General features: G+C 35.3%; 2 protein-coding genes across 3 annotated transcripts; both read right to left on the bottom strand.

Annotated features, from left to right (window-relative positions):
• Window positions 1–251: 251 nt before the first annotated feature.
• LOC112697754 (vacuolar protein sorting-associated protein 52 A) lies at window positions 252–10,327 on the bottom strand. 2 transcript variants are annotated; one of them, XM_025751066.3, is made up of 21 exons: window positions 9,321–10,327; window positions 8,709–8,792; window positions 8,551–8,618; window positions 8,390–8,447; window positions 7,759–7,854; window positions 7,426–7,527; window positions 6,954–7,037; window positions 6,473–6,553; window positions 5,775–5,918; window positions 5,556–5,647; window positions 5,091–5,172; window positions 4,417–4,599; window positions 3,875–3,990; window positions 3,712–3,770; window positions 3,205–3,305; window positions 2,649–2,699; window positions 2,122–2,301; window positions 1,902–2,036; window positions 1,599–1,673; window positions 922–979; window positions 252–826 (listed from the first exon to the last, which is right to left on the bottom strand). In XM_025751066.3, exons 2-21 carry the CDS (start codon window positions 8,736–8,738, stop codon window positions 522–524), a joined length of 2,100 nt encoding a protein of 699 aa, XP_025606851.1. In that variant the 5' UTR covers window positions 8,739–8,792; window positions 9,321–10,327; the 3' UTR covers window positions 252–521. The 2 variants fall into 2 exon arrangements, with proteins under 2 accessions (XP_025606851.1, XP_029143546.1); XM_029287713.2 differs by having other exon boundaries at window positions 7,759–8,016; window positions 9,321–9,655.
• A 707-nt stretch (window positions 10,328–11,034) lies between these two features.
• LOC112697752 (subtilisin-like protease SBT1.7) lies at window positions 11,035–14,469 on the bottom strand. The gene is made up of 2 exons (XM_025751065.3): window positions 13,579–14,469; window positions 11,035–13,076 (listed from the first exon to the last, which is right to left on the bottom strand). Exons 1-2 carry the CDS (start codon window positions 14,148–14,150, stop codon window positions 11,342–11,344), a joined length of 2,307 nt encoding a protein of 768 aa, XP_025606850.1. The 5' UTR covers window positions 14,151–14,469; the 3' UTR covers window positions 11,035–11,341.
• Between the last annotated feature and the right edge of the window lie 367 nt (window positions 14,470–14,836).

Here is a 14,836-nt window from a genome sequence, read left to right on the forward strand (position 1 = left end):
CTACTAATTTGAAAAATACTTAAATTCTTTTTCCTTGTCTCTTCCCCGTGCCCAAGTGTAATGTGCATTTATAATTTGCAATTTTGCATTACTGTAATTATTATTATTTTCTAGTTTTCTTAGGTTATTAATTACATTCAATTGTTCTTCATGCATTAAATAATTCATTACTCGTCATAATAAAGAAACGTAGTGACATAGGCTTGAAATTTTATCTATTATCATAATAAAAATCTGGTCTAAAAGATTCCTTTCTTTGTGGAGTCTATAAAGAACTTTAAAGCCTTCATTGTTCGCACTTCGCAACTTGTCATACTGATACACATCTATTGCATGAATTTGTACATGTCTGCATTTGTGAATTAATGTAATTCAATAATCATAGCACCTAGTTACTAATTCCAGGACCTATAAATGTACCCTGAAGTACAAAAACTTAAAAGCATCTCATTTTCAAAATAGAAATGGGAAAATTTTCTTTCTTTTACATAATATATAAACCGAACATCATGGGTTGGGAATTAGAAAGTCCTTGAGTATTTCCTGATTTCATACATGATTGAAGAAATGGAAACAAGATCCTTGTTCAATGCAGAACCACCAACTATCCTCTTGATGCAATCAGAGAGTCTGGTGTAATAAAGCAACAATTGAGTCAATGCGGCCCTTAAGATCTCCATCCCACACAAGAAGTTGCTGAAAGAAGTTATCACGTCTTTGTGCATAAGCTCTATCGCAGCCTTCCACCTGCTCGCAAAATCCTTCACCAATGGCTCGACTTCGGCCACGGTTATCGGCTTATCATTACTGGACGTTGAGTCCTCCGCTGAAAAGTCAAGCACAGTTAAACCAGAATATCTTCTAAAATCCATATGGAATGCATATAAGGTGTTGATATTTGCAGAGTTTTCTTATACTTACAGGCTCTGGATTTTACAAACTTGATTAAATCATTAAAATGCTCTTGTAGCAGTTCTTCCTGCATGGATTGGAGAAAGTCTCAACATGACTATGTATTAAAGCATAAGGATAAATTAAGTTCTCCCGAAACATATCATTAGCTATACTTTCCCATTTCTCCTCCTTTCAATAATTATAATTGCTTCCTTTTTCTTTTTTCTCCATAATTGATTATGTCAAAATCATTTCATCTTTAGATAATTACCTTTAAAGTAATTTATGTTTGGATGTATAAATAGAATTTAATAGCTATACTAAAGGTGCGAGTTTTGCTTTATATGATTATAAAGTGTTTTTTCAGCTTGGAATTATTATTTGCTTATTATGTATTTGTTTATTTTTACCAAACATAACAACCTTTTCAAAACAGCTTTTATTATTATTATTATTATTATTATTATTAAAAATCTATTTTTAGATTCAAAAATACTATTTGTACACCAAAATCAGTCACCATGTATTTTTGTTCCATGTGTAGTTTAATTCATTTTTAATGTGTATTTTGTATTTCAATGTATATTCTACAATAGTGACTGATTTTGGTGTACACCTAGCATGGTTGTTTTAGATTATAAGTTGTGTTCCAACAAACTTTTGTTTGTGGTGACACAAGATATACAAGAGATTATTGCAATTACCACAAATAATGTTGTATTGCTCTTTAGTAGCTCCTCAAAGTGCATTTGAATTTTTCCACCTTCAGGACCTGCTTCCTGGAATCAAGATCATCAGAAAATTTCAGATGAACAAACCTCAAGGATATTCCAAATTGCTAGAGCAAACTATAAAAATCAATGTTTTATGTGACTTTATTTCATTTTATTTTTTAATTTCTTTTGGGGTCTTGTCCAAGTAACTTTTTTGTCTAATGACACCCTTGACCTTTAGATTGATGTACATATAGCTCAACTATAAAAAAAGAATCAGATTGTAGATCCTACCTTCAGAACAGCAATTGTCATATCATAATTGTTTATAAGAAACACTGTCTGCAGTTTTGGCTTTGGAAAGTTCTTGGCAAGCTTGATTATTAAGTCATCAACAGCCATTCTAAGCCGTTCCAAATTCAACTCGAGCTGTAATTAAGCACATAAATTTTGTCATGATGTCAGAGTACGTACAAAAGAAAAGTTGATGATTCTCCTTTTTTCTTATACTGACCTGACCATCTCCATACTCAGTGTTTAAGTGGATAAGTGAGGCGGTGAACTCAGCATAACGCCTCATGACATAGTGAGGATGAACATCATCTTCCCACAAAGTCCTCACATTAGCATTACGCAGGCTGCTGAGGTGCATGTCAAATACCATCTTAAATCGAGGCCATAGAGAAATATTAACCTGCCAATTCGGAATCAGCTTTAGTTAAACTCCATGGTGCATATGCTACACAGGTTCATGGACTCTTTATGTTGTTAATGTTAATCCATTTGAACCATCAAAATTGCATGTCCCTCAAAATTTTAAATTAAAAGTACATAAATGACAAAATATATTGTAAGTGCAAGGGAGTAAGAAAACCAAGAATGTGCACAAAAAATATCAGAGGTAGTAAAAGGACTATAAAGCAAGAAGAGAGACAAAAATGCAGTGGAAGGGGAACAAGAACCCTAGGCTATTCATGAGCAGTTAACTTTATTCATTTTAAAATATTATCAGTGATCAAGAAAAGACTTGTGTTAACTGACCTTGTCTAAATAAGAATCCAAACATGGAATTCGCCTCCGAGACATGATGAGCTGAAATGAGAAAAGTGAACCATTTGTAAAAGCACTATTCTTTGCCAACACAAACAACAAGCTTAGTTTCAGCTGAAACATGATCTGGGGAACGGAACTAATTTGAATGCTAACTGTGCTGAAGATTCTATTGTGTTACACATTTCTAACAAAGCTTTATCACGGTAAGCTTGTATCACAAGCACAGATCATCATGGTATTATGCTTTATACAGTATAGGAGGATGCGTTCATCAGTATTTGCATCACAATATTACATAGATCTTCTGGATATTATTCACTTTTGGCATTTACTTCCTGAGATATGATTTATATCCCCAACGACAACTAAATTGGGAATTCCAGGATAGGTGGAAGGTGGCTAAGATCAGGTGTTGGCATTATACCTACAATAGGACAGCTGCAACAGTAGTCAAATTAGCTCCCACTATGGTGTTTCCATGTTGGCTTTAATATGTTGTCCTTATTGAAAGGACTGAACCAGAATGCTACAAGTTGAACATTACCTGATGCTGCCGAATTATAAGAATCATAAGCATTAATCCTATAGCATCATAGCAGTTTGGAAGAATTGTATTGACGTGCTCATCAATGACACCGAAAGGACCTGACAATACCAAAGAACAAACAAAATAGTCCACTTAGAACCTGAGGCTGGAAGTGAAAAAAATAATAAAATAAAATTCCACCGTGAAAATGATACTGTTTGTTTGGTGTGTGCAAGTATTTATATACCAAAAAGTAAAAAATAAAAAGAGCTGAAAACATTCAGAGCATTGGAGATCACTATAGAATGGTTTCACTTTAAGTTAACTGTTTCAGCACTTCAAATAAAATCCCATGCAAACATTATAAATCACAAGCTTAAATTTTCATCCCTAACACATCAGTACTGAATTTTCAATGCTACATTATTTAATTTTGCCAAGCATCCCAGCTCATTGGTGTTACTAATATAATGATCTTCTGTATAATTTGAGTACAGTGAAGACACTATTAAGGAATTCAGATACCTGAAAAGATTTCATAAAATACATTTTCTTCTCCAAAGAAATCTTCACAGAAATTATACCTGCAGACAAAAGAAGATAATGCCAAACATGCATATCACCGTAAGTTTTATGCACACTAATATTTTATATGACAATTTAAGAGGTACAGAAAACTGTAGTGTACTCTGAAGTAGCAGTATCCATAAGCAGCTTTTGCAAGCTCCTGAAAAGAACCTCATATGGATATTTAAGAGAACTAGCTTCAGCAATATGAGGAATCAAAGCAGGCTCCTCAATTCCCTGTTAAAAACGTGAACAATATAATAATGTCAAATCTTAGGCAGTAATCCAAAGTTTGTACAAGCTGTGGAGATCGGAGTCATCTAATGACATAAATTCCTAGTAATCATACCAGAGCCTAGGAGAAACTAAACATCACTAATAAAAGTATAGCAAATACTTCCTAAGAAGAATTTCTCTCCCTTTTTTCTTTTCTTTTCTTTTCCTTTTTTTTTAATTATCAAATCAAGGTGCAATTATCAATTCATAAAACCACCAACAGCTCCCACGGAACCCATAGAAATATAATACAGCCCAATGAAGAAAATGAAATCTTTCTCCAGGCAGCTTTTGACAAAACTTAGTTGTTGTAAATCTTAGTTGACTCAGCATTCAGAAAATGAATATTCTACATGGTTTTCCCCCTGTTTCTAGATTGAGTTATACCTTTATTATATTGATCCTGTCCCCAAGAGCAAAAACAGCAGAACGATTCTTTAGTGGTTCTCTTGCTCTTGTGAAAAGACCACTGCTTCTGGTCTCTACACCAATTAAATCCTCCGCTGTTGCTATATCCAGCTGTAGTTTCTCCAGAGCTTGTATATAAGCACGGAAATGAGCACTGAGAACCTGCAAAAATATAGCAACATTAGATTAGTTTCCGTATTTCTCTTCAACTTCACTGTTTCCCTTTAAAATCAATCTAGTCTACATGCACACTATTGAAGTAGCCGCTAAAAGTTGTTAATTCACAAATGTAACACGGATCAGTAATCAGACAACTGAGCTCACACAACAATCCAAACAGCAATATTCTAAAGTTTAAGTGACCATTTAAAGCATGGAGGCCAGCAATATAGTAACCAGCACAGAAACAAAGTAACAGCTTCCAGACAACAGTTCCCTGAATATGGCAGGCCAGCACAGAGATGCCTGACGTCTCACATACTATCAATATTCATACGTCCCTTTACACCCCATTGAAACAAAATTGAAGATAATTACATCAAGAGCAAGCAAAAGCGTTGTCCACTCCTCATAGCAACATCAATAATGTAGACATAGGCAAAAATTATAAATCAGTCAAAATCCCAATGGATGACTCTGATTTCAAGTGTTACCTTGTTCATCGTATCAATGTAAGCTGCTCGAACTTCATTATATATTTCCTTGCCATGTTCCTTGAGGAAAGTAATGACATATCTACACTTTTAATTTCGATTTGTTAGATTCAAAGCAAAATCCAAAGTTCACAAAGTAACTAAAATGATTTGTCAACTTATTTTCTGATATTCCCTTTCCATTATAAACTAGCCACATGGCCACACCTACATAGACATTCTGTTACTCCTCTTGCAATCTGTGTCACTAATGCTTCAGCAATTAAAATTAGGCCCATTATGATTGGCCCAAGTCCCCCCATGGTTCTTATCACAGAACAAACAAATATTCTTGAGTGTTTATTCATTAACAACATTCCATGAGATCAACATCTTGTAGATAAAATTTTAAATTTTGATTTTATAGCTTAGCAGTTATCATCATATCAAGCTACTGGGTTCTAAAAACCATTAAAAGAAACTCACTTGTACTTTAAAAGGACATTTTGTTGAAGTATTTGGATATTTGTTTTGGGTTTCCTCAACGCATAGAGTTTCTGTACAATGAAGTCAAACACCTGCAGATGTATGGATAGCTATGATAAATATAATTGTTTATGTAATAACTACTAAAAATAAAATATTACAAGATATTTTATTATAGAAAGAAAAGCTCATGCTAATACTTTTACAGTTATTGACAACCTTAGAAACTGCTTTCTGCCGGAGTTTTTCAAGCTCAGGTTGAACATCTTTTAGAGCTTTTGAAGCTTTAACCATGGGATCCACTTCTACAAACTTTAGTTTCTTACTCAGAGTCTCAAGTGTTCTCAGATATTCCTCATTGACCTGGAAAAAGTCCAAAAGATTACCAAAGGAAAGGGGAAAAGAGTAACCAAAAGGGAAGGAAAGTATAGCACACGAGTATGCTAAGCATAGGCACATCATATATTGTGTAGTGTCCATGGATTTTAAAACATATAAAGAAAAGGCTAAAATATATTAAAGGCTAAAATGTCAAAAGAGAGAGACATCTATTCAGCAACAATAAGCTGTCAACCAAGGGTACATATTCTCAACTCCAAAAGAATAACTGTTTTTTAAAGGGCCTATATAATTCAAAACTAATAAACAAGATATAGTTAAAAATCCACCAGCTACTTCAATTCCAATGCCATATATTTTCCTTTTTATGCATTTACTAAAGAAAAAGTCACGATCAAAGTATATGGGAAATACTCAATAAAACCCTTGTTTCAAAGCCTAAAAAACTGATAGCATTCATTGATGTAGAAGATAGATGGAAACAATACTACTAGAAAAGATTAAAATGTATACAGTATACCATCAAAAACAATTAAGACAATATTACTGGAGAGAAGAGTATGAAAAAGCATAAATACCTCTCCATCAACAAGAATGTCCACCATCCTTGGAGGGACAATAATGTCCTCAACGAACTTAGCCAATTTGGATTCAGCCACCTTTTTGGGGGAAAAAAGAGAGAAGAAAAACTCTTTTACTACATACAAAACTTGTCAAAATGTTAATGTAAATAGCCTTTTTATGCAGTTTTCTTCCCATATCAACATGAAAATTAGGTGCATAATGCTTGTCCATATTTCCCATTGTATTTAAGCAAAGGCCAAATGATGTTACAAACAAGAAACACCTTTTAAATTTTCTTTACCCCCCTCTGTTTTTAATTAGCAGCCCCTTTTTAAATGTTCAATTGGATTAAGGAAATGACAGAAATGTATTAGAGTTATAAATAGTAAAATGCATTTTACAAAATTATCCTTGGTACCAATTATTTGTGAAAAAATATAAATTATAAAAGTGAACTGTAAAACAGAGGGAGTATTTTAAATAAAACAGCCATACCTTGCGATTCTTCAAGCGCAAACCCATATCCATAGACTTCTCCTGTAGAATCTTAATGTCTGAACTAATGGAACCAATCTCAGCCTGATTAAAAAGCACAAAGTATTTCAGTATTTAATATTCAATATCCACAGAGCATGTACTTCAAACAGTTGAATAAGTTCTCCATATTATTGCAGGCACTTAGCCGATTTGTTGAACTATGGTTCCACCTCAGATTTCAATTATTTCTTTGCCATTATATGCTTAAAGACTTTTGTAGATAACCATCTCAATTATATAGAGCAGTCAATTAATGTAACAAAAATTAAGATAAGCAAGATAACAGAGATGATCCCTCCAAATTAATGCAACTGCCTTATGGGTGAAATAAACTGTTTACCAACTGCATGTACTCAAAATAGATTCTGTCACATGTATCCAAAATAAATACAGTAAGTTTCTAAAGTGCTCAAAGGGTCGAGCAACACACCTGAAATCCACTTAGAAGAGTTTCCATATGTGACAAAATACTATCGCAATCACGAATTTGATCATGAAGAGAGACTAAATTATCACTTTCTTTAATATAATCCTGCAAAAAAACAAATCAGTTGGAATACTAATTGATTAGTAAATTTCAGCAACCACGGAACCTAGAACCAGATAAAATCCTACAGAGATATGATCTCCATAATGCCAAGCCTACATGTAACGTTAGTTCTCTAACTAGAAAGCAATCGTACAGGCACACTAATTGTCTAGTCCAGAAAACCAAATAAAAATGGATGGCTATTATAAAGCATTAAAACACTTAAAGACAAACCTGAATTGAATCCAATTCGACTTTGCGCAAATCATTTTCAACTCCCTTTGTATAATCCCTAAGTTTTGTGCCTTTGGATAGTATGTTTGCAACAACCTACATCAATGAAAACAAGTTAATAACTTCATATGCATGTCTAACTGGGAGAATATTTCAAAGGCAAAGAAAACCGGAAATATGAAGAACTTATCTGATTAGTGACAAAGAACAGGCGCGATAAAACCATAGCATAATTGTAATCCTCATTCAGTAAAAGAGCTGTAAATTTTAGCCACCCATTGAAGTATTCACACATTTGTTTAATTTTTTCCCCTTTTTTAAAGGAAGAGATCATTATCCTATACCCCCCCCCCCCCCCCTTCTTCTCCTTTTATTTCTTTTCATCCTTGTAACCAACCCATTAAGAGAGAAAATGTTTTTGCTGTCATAGTTGTATAGTGACTAGGAACAAGGATTGGAATATCACAAAGGTGCATGCAAAAAAGGACATAGCATATTCAAATAAAAAAACCATCATGGTTACAAAAGCTTAAATTAAAAAGAAGGAGAAAAAATTAGGCTATTCGAACACCATGTAATTTTAAATTAATAGAGTTTCCATTGAAGAACAAAACAAATATGGTTAACTCACTTCATCATTCTTACATTCTTCAAGCTCCTGTTGAAGCCCTTCCAGCGACACATCATCACTGCAACAAGAACCCAAAAACCAGAATCCACAAATTTTCAATACTTAAAGGTCAAAAATGAAATGATAAAAACCGATAGTAGTAACAAGAAATATAATCTAACCTTCCTAAATCGTCTTCAACATTTAAGTCTCCAACAAACGCTCCCAAATCGAATGTGCTACCAGGGCTCTACACAACACATCAAAAATTGATTGCAAAAATAAAAAGTTCACACCATCTGGTTGCAGATGCTAAGAGGAAACGAAAAGGAATGCATACCACCACTGAGCTTGGAGTTACATCAGCCATATTCGTTTGTGCAACGAATAATTCTTCAAGGCTTGCTTTGGGTTTTCAGTATTACTTTTTGAGAGAAGAAGTAAAAAGGAAACCAACAAAGATTATTGTTAGTAAAAGCAAAAAGATAAATGATAGAATAGACGAGGTCTTCGAAAAACAAAAAATATGAAAATACAAATTTGCAAATTATCCAGGTGAATCACTAATGATCAATAACACACCACAATCCAAATTTGCAAATACAAATACAAGCATCAATGGATCCCCAATTTCGTGTAGCAGACAACTCAGTTTGACGAAATTCAACACAGTCAAGCATAACCATGAATTTGCAGCCATACAAGAACCCATTGTCAGTATTCCCTAACAACAACGCTAATTCTCCCTTGGATTCGAATTCAATTCAAAGCCCATTACATCTACAGCTAAATTAACTTTGATTAAACATCACCGAAAATAAGAGCAACTTCAATTAAGCATCACCTCTAACCACAATGCACATTCCCACGGATTCAGACCTAGACTGACATTTGAGGAAAATGAATTGATGAAAAAAAGTTAACAAGCTTGAGATGGAGAAGGAGAGCTCACCAGACGGAGAAAGAGATGAAGAAGGAACATGCGGCAACCGTGAACGCTGACCAACGCCGGTGGAGCAAGCAACCCGATCCGATGGAATGAGATCGGGATCGGGATCGTGAACGGTAGTTAAGATGGAAGATTGTGGCGGTGGTGGGACAAATCTGACAGGTTATAATTAAGATACAAGTCGTTGATGGATGGTCCAATGAAGAAGAAGAAGAAGGAAGCTTAGCTAGCAGGGAAAAAAAGAAGAAGAAAGAAGAACCACACTGTATCTAAATCGTAGGAACCTTCACTTATGGCTACTGCCTACAGGAACCTGTATTTTTTTATTTTTTTTGCTCGATTATTTTTACTATCAGAAATTAAGAATTAAGTTGTCTTTGGAATTTTTTTTTGGAAAATTAACTTTTCTTTTTCCTTCTCTGGAAGAGTGAAAAATTACTATTAACCAATCACAAAAAGAGGTTATTTTGTCATAAAGTCGTTAGAAATAATATAAAATAAGGATCTATAACATATAGTATAGTATTAATTTAATTAATTAAAATATTGTACAAACAGATTTCTATAAAAATAATGCACAAACATGTTTTTCTAAACTACTCGAATTATAATTTGAAGAACATATTTTTCAGTACTGTAAGTAAATCTAAATATCTTTATTATTATAAGTAAAATATTGTAATATCCAGAAAGAAAATAGTTAATCCTCCTCCTCTACTAATTTCTATCTCTTCAACGCTGCGCTTCCCTTCCTTTCACTTCTCAGAATACTCAAAACTCTCTGAAACTCGCACTGTGTATCAACTCTCTTATGCAACTCTCACTCACTATGCTGCATTTTAAGGAGGAACTGGTCAAACACGGGAAAGCATGCAGAACACGTGGCGCAGCAGGGACTTCTCGCAGAGCGCCAGAAGTCGGTGCCACCTGTCACATACGAACGATTAAGTTGTCATCATCCTCTTCATGTAGCTCTACTGCTGCCGCAACGGTGACGTTTCGCCACTGACAAAAGTTAAAACCACCAACCTCTCTCGATCAAGTCATCAGCATGAATCACATTCCGAGCTAAACTACGACGTTTTAGTGGTAAAACTAGAAATTGTTTCAGAGTTCTTAGTGCTATTTAACCCTACTGGAATATACTCATACTTATTGCTACAATTTATTATTATTATTATTATTATTGAAGATGCATAAGTTAATTGATAGATTACTGAGTGTTACACAGAGAAATTAACAGGGTTAAATTATTGAATGTGTAGCATTATGGTAATATATATAGATTGAGATTTATGTGGTCAACCAATAATTTGAGAAGATTTGATGATCAATTCAAAGATTCGAAGTTGTTGTAACAAAGAAGTAGACTTGAGCTTTTAAGATTAGCATTTGGCTCAGGTGCTTACTGTAGAATGGATTGGTCCATGCAATTACCATTATAAATTTAATTACCATGATAAACCATGTGCCTTCAGATCTTCCACGATTCGTGCTGCATTTTCTTCTGCTTCTGTATGTAAGTCTAAGAGTTTGTTGCTGATAAATTTCATTTATTTTTTTTATGTATATGAAATATGAAAACCAACATTTTTGCTAACTCGTGTTTGGATTTCTTAGAGTTGAAGTGATTATGTATATAACTTAAACGACTTGTACTATTGCTGGTGAATATGGATTGAGATGGATGCAGATGATCGATCAATAAATTTGAGAATTTCTTGAAAGTCTATGCAAAGCTGGGAATATATAATAAACAATTTAGATCATATTATACAGAATATGCCATTATCCTTTTTTTTCCCGCTATTTACAATTATTCCTTACTAAGTCTCCCCCCTGAAACTCAATCCAATAGAATGGAAACAGAACATAATGATAACATGCACCCAGTTAGGCCTCCTTGCTGAACCAACAGCCAAGCATTAAAATACTAGAGTGATCCTTAGTTTATGCAGAACCTATTCAACTAGGTTTTGCTGATATTTCAGAATCTATGAGTTAGGATCCTTGAAAAATCATAGTCATGTCCAGCTGAATGCTATTGGACTAGCAACCTTATGGTTTCCATCTGACCATTCCAGATAAGCAAAGCTATTTGTGCCGGAAGGCATCGAAGTAGTTGTAAATGTCACAGTGTAACTCTTCTTCTCATACAGTTGAGTGAAGCTAAGTGTCTGTGGTTCAATCATAATTTTCACTGAGGGAGGAAGGGATGACACTGAAGCTTTATATGTTCCTCCACTGCCTACATTAGTAAGAATTCTTCTATATCGGACAGAGGTGGCCTTATTGGAACCACCTCCTATTCCTGAAGCTGTTTCCAAGGGAACAGCAAAAGAAGGATAGTTGAAGTCTTCCACCCTATAGTGCTTCCTTGAATCACAAGTAAAGTCTCTTCTTGCCGCGAGCCTAATTTGGAATTGAGTGTAATTCAAGGCACAGAAGAAGTTAAGGTAGTCATCTACTTTTGCATCATAGACAAGACCAGGATCAAGAGCTGCCACTGGATCCACGTGTCCAGCACCAAAATCAAAGGGGGTTGCTGGTTGTCCAATGGCAATATCTTCAATTGTTTGCCCAGTTTTGTATGTTCTATAGGCTGTGGTCATGAGTGCAGACCTTATTGCGGCCGGGCTCCATTTCGGGTGCGCTCCCTTGATGATAGCAGCTAAACCACTTACATGAGGGCATGACATGGATGTACCTGAAATTATGTTAAAGTTCACATGCCTAGTATCAACCGTCAAACCGGTTGGTCCTACTTTTCCAGTCCACCCAGCAATGATGTTTACTCCCGGAGCTATAAGGTCTGGTTTGAGTATCTGTGGTGTGAGAAAATTTGGCCCTCTAGAGCTGAACGCTGCCACCACCGGAGACGGTTGAACTTGCAAGTGAGTGCCTACAAAAGAAATTGTAGCTGTGGGATTTGGAGAGGAGAAAGTATAGTTCTTTACAGCATCGCTGGATTTTTGGCCTAGTGCTGCTGCAGGGAGGAGATGGGGGTCTGCAACAAGCTCTTCCCCATATTCTTCGTTGTTTGTCAATATCATACCAACGCCTCCAGCTCTCATTACAACTAGACCCTTTTCCACCCTCGGAGATCCTCCTCTATCACATATCACGATTTTGCCAGCAACTAGTGAGGGAATCAAGCTATCTGGGATGCAAAGGTATCCCACCGTTGAATTGGTTACATTACCAGCATAAACAAGTGGTACTGGAGAAGCAGATAAAGGTTTGCCTGTATAAAGTGATGCTCCAGTATGTGTCATCCCATTTCCAAGCTTGATATAGGCTGGGAAATCGCGGTCTATGGTACCAGCTCCCACGGTGGTTATCCATGGTGCTACATTGGACAAGGTTCCAGGACTAGGCCCTCCATTTCCTGCTGAAGTGGAAACAAAAATTCCATGGGACGTGGCTGTGAAAGCACCAATAGCAATGATATCTCTATAGTAGTCCGTTGAAGTTCCCCCAATAGACATGGACAGGACATTCACACCATCGTCTATGGCCTTGTCGATTCCGGCGGTTATGTCAGAAGCAAAGCATCCACCAAGCCAACACACCTTGTAAGCCGCCACACGGGCTTGTGGAGCCATCCCTCTTGCTGTCCCTGAAGCCAAGCCGAAGAGGCTTGCTCCTTGGACTGCTGATCCTCCTGCTGTAGTTAAGGTATGAGTTCCATGACCATCATCATCCCTTGGTGACCTTGATTCTGTCTTCTCATCAATAGGTCCTAGAGCTGCTTCATACCTATACAAATATTGAATACAATACAATATTATTTAACTTGATAGAATATTTATTTGTTTCTTTTTTTTGGGGGGTGGGGGGGGGGGAGAGGGGGATAGTTGAATGTTGACTATATTACCCCTTGTTTCTTTTCCTTATCTTATATGATATTATTATTACGTTATTTAATTGAGGTAATGAACATAAGGGTAAAGTTGGAAAAGATTAATTAATGCTACATAGATATTCACACATGACAAATTTCAGTTAAAATATTTTTGTTAAGAAGACAGTTATATAGATGGTGGAAGTATAATGATAAGATATTAGATTGAATAACAAAACTTATCATGAGCTTGATAATTTTCCCCACAAAATGATCAGTTAGTAGATTAAATAAAGAATTTTATTTTTTTTAGTTCATAAAAAAATAGAGAAAGACATAAGACAGCAGTATTTAATGCATATACAAATAAAGTAACATACATTATGCATATATGAGAAAGGCATCATAGCTTCATACCCTTTGACCAAAAACCTTGCACCAACAAGTTTCCTGTTACAGCTTGATGAATTGAAGTTGGTTCCAATTTCACACTCACCTTTCCAGCCTCTCGGCACTGGTCCGAGTCCCGTGTCATCCAAGCTCTGCAGCTCCGGCCAAACACCAGTGTCTATTACTCCAATAACCACCTGACTCTGCTGCTTAGAAGCAGGTAAAAGTGTTGTGGCCTTGTCCAATCCAAGAAACTGTGGTGTTCTTGTTGTGTGAAGCTCATATCTAACTTCAGGCATGACATAAAGAATCCCCGGTTGTTTCGAGAGTGTTTCAGCTTCTTGGTTGGTTAGCCTTGTGGAGAATCCATGAACTACATGATTGTATGTGTATAGCATCTCTGCTGAATCTGACACTGATTTCAGTGATGAATCATACCAACTGAGGTGATCACTGAAACTTTCTGGCATGTTGAACTTGTCCATGTGAACTATGTATGTTTTTTTGGCATCTTGTGTTTTCTTTTCAGCTATGGTGTGTCTGCCATAGAAAATCAGCAGCAAAACAATCTGAAGAAACTTCAATATCAGTATCTTCATCTTGTCACAGTGATTTTTTTATTTGTCAAATGAATCTTGGCTTCTTTTGTGCAGAGGTATGTAAGGTATTTATTGGTGTTGATTTGGAACTATTGAACCTTGATGCAAAGATTCTTTTTACGGCTAAGATGATTATAATTGGAGGGTCACACAAAGAGGGTTGCCCTTAAAACAACAAATGAATGTGGACCCAAGTTATAGAAAAATAATATTAAGAAAAAGTTTGTTAAGTTGAATCAATAATGCATCGTGAGTGACCCAGTGTTTCAAGGCATTCAGGAAATTTTGGACCTCCTTTTTGAATGAACAACAACTAACTAATTCTAATTTACACCCATGTATTATTAATGGTACATAAATTAATCACGTTATATTCAATAGTAAATTAAAAATTAGCAAACATCAGATATTCACTTAACACAATAGTTTACTCACCAAAAAAAACTTAACACAATAGTTTGCCGCTATACAAAGTTTTAGCATTTTTCATGGTATCTCTCAACTCGATATACCAAAGATAAATTCGTCAAAGATCAGAGTTTTATTAAAGAGTTTGTTATTAACTAATGGGTTGCTGCATGCACAAGAGGAAATTTAAATTTTTAACATTTATTTAAACGGACTAGTAAACTAACAACTAGATTAACCCAACTTAAATAAGTTTTAGAATTTTTAACTAAAAATAA

Source organism: Arachis hypogaea, chromosome 16 (assembly GCF_003086295.3).
Source record: "Arachis hypogaea cultivar Tifrunner chromosome 16, arahy.Tifrunner.gnm2.J5K5, whole genome shotgun sequence".
Lineage (NCBI taxonomy): Eukaryota > Viridiplantae > Streptophyta > Magnoliopsida > Fabales > Fabaceae > Arachis > Arachis hypogaea.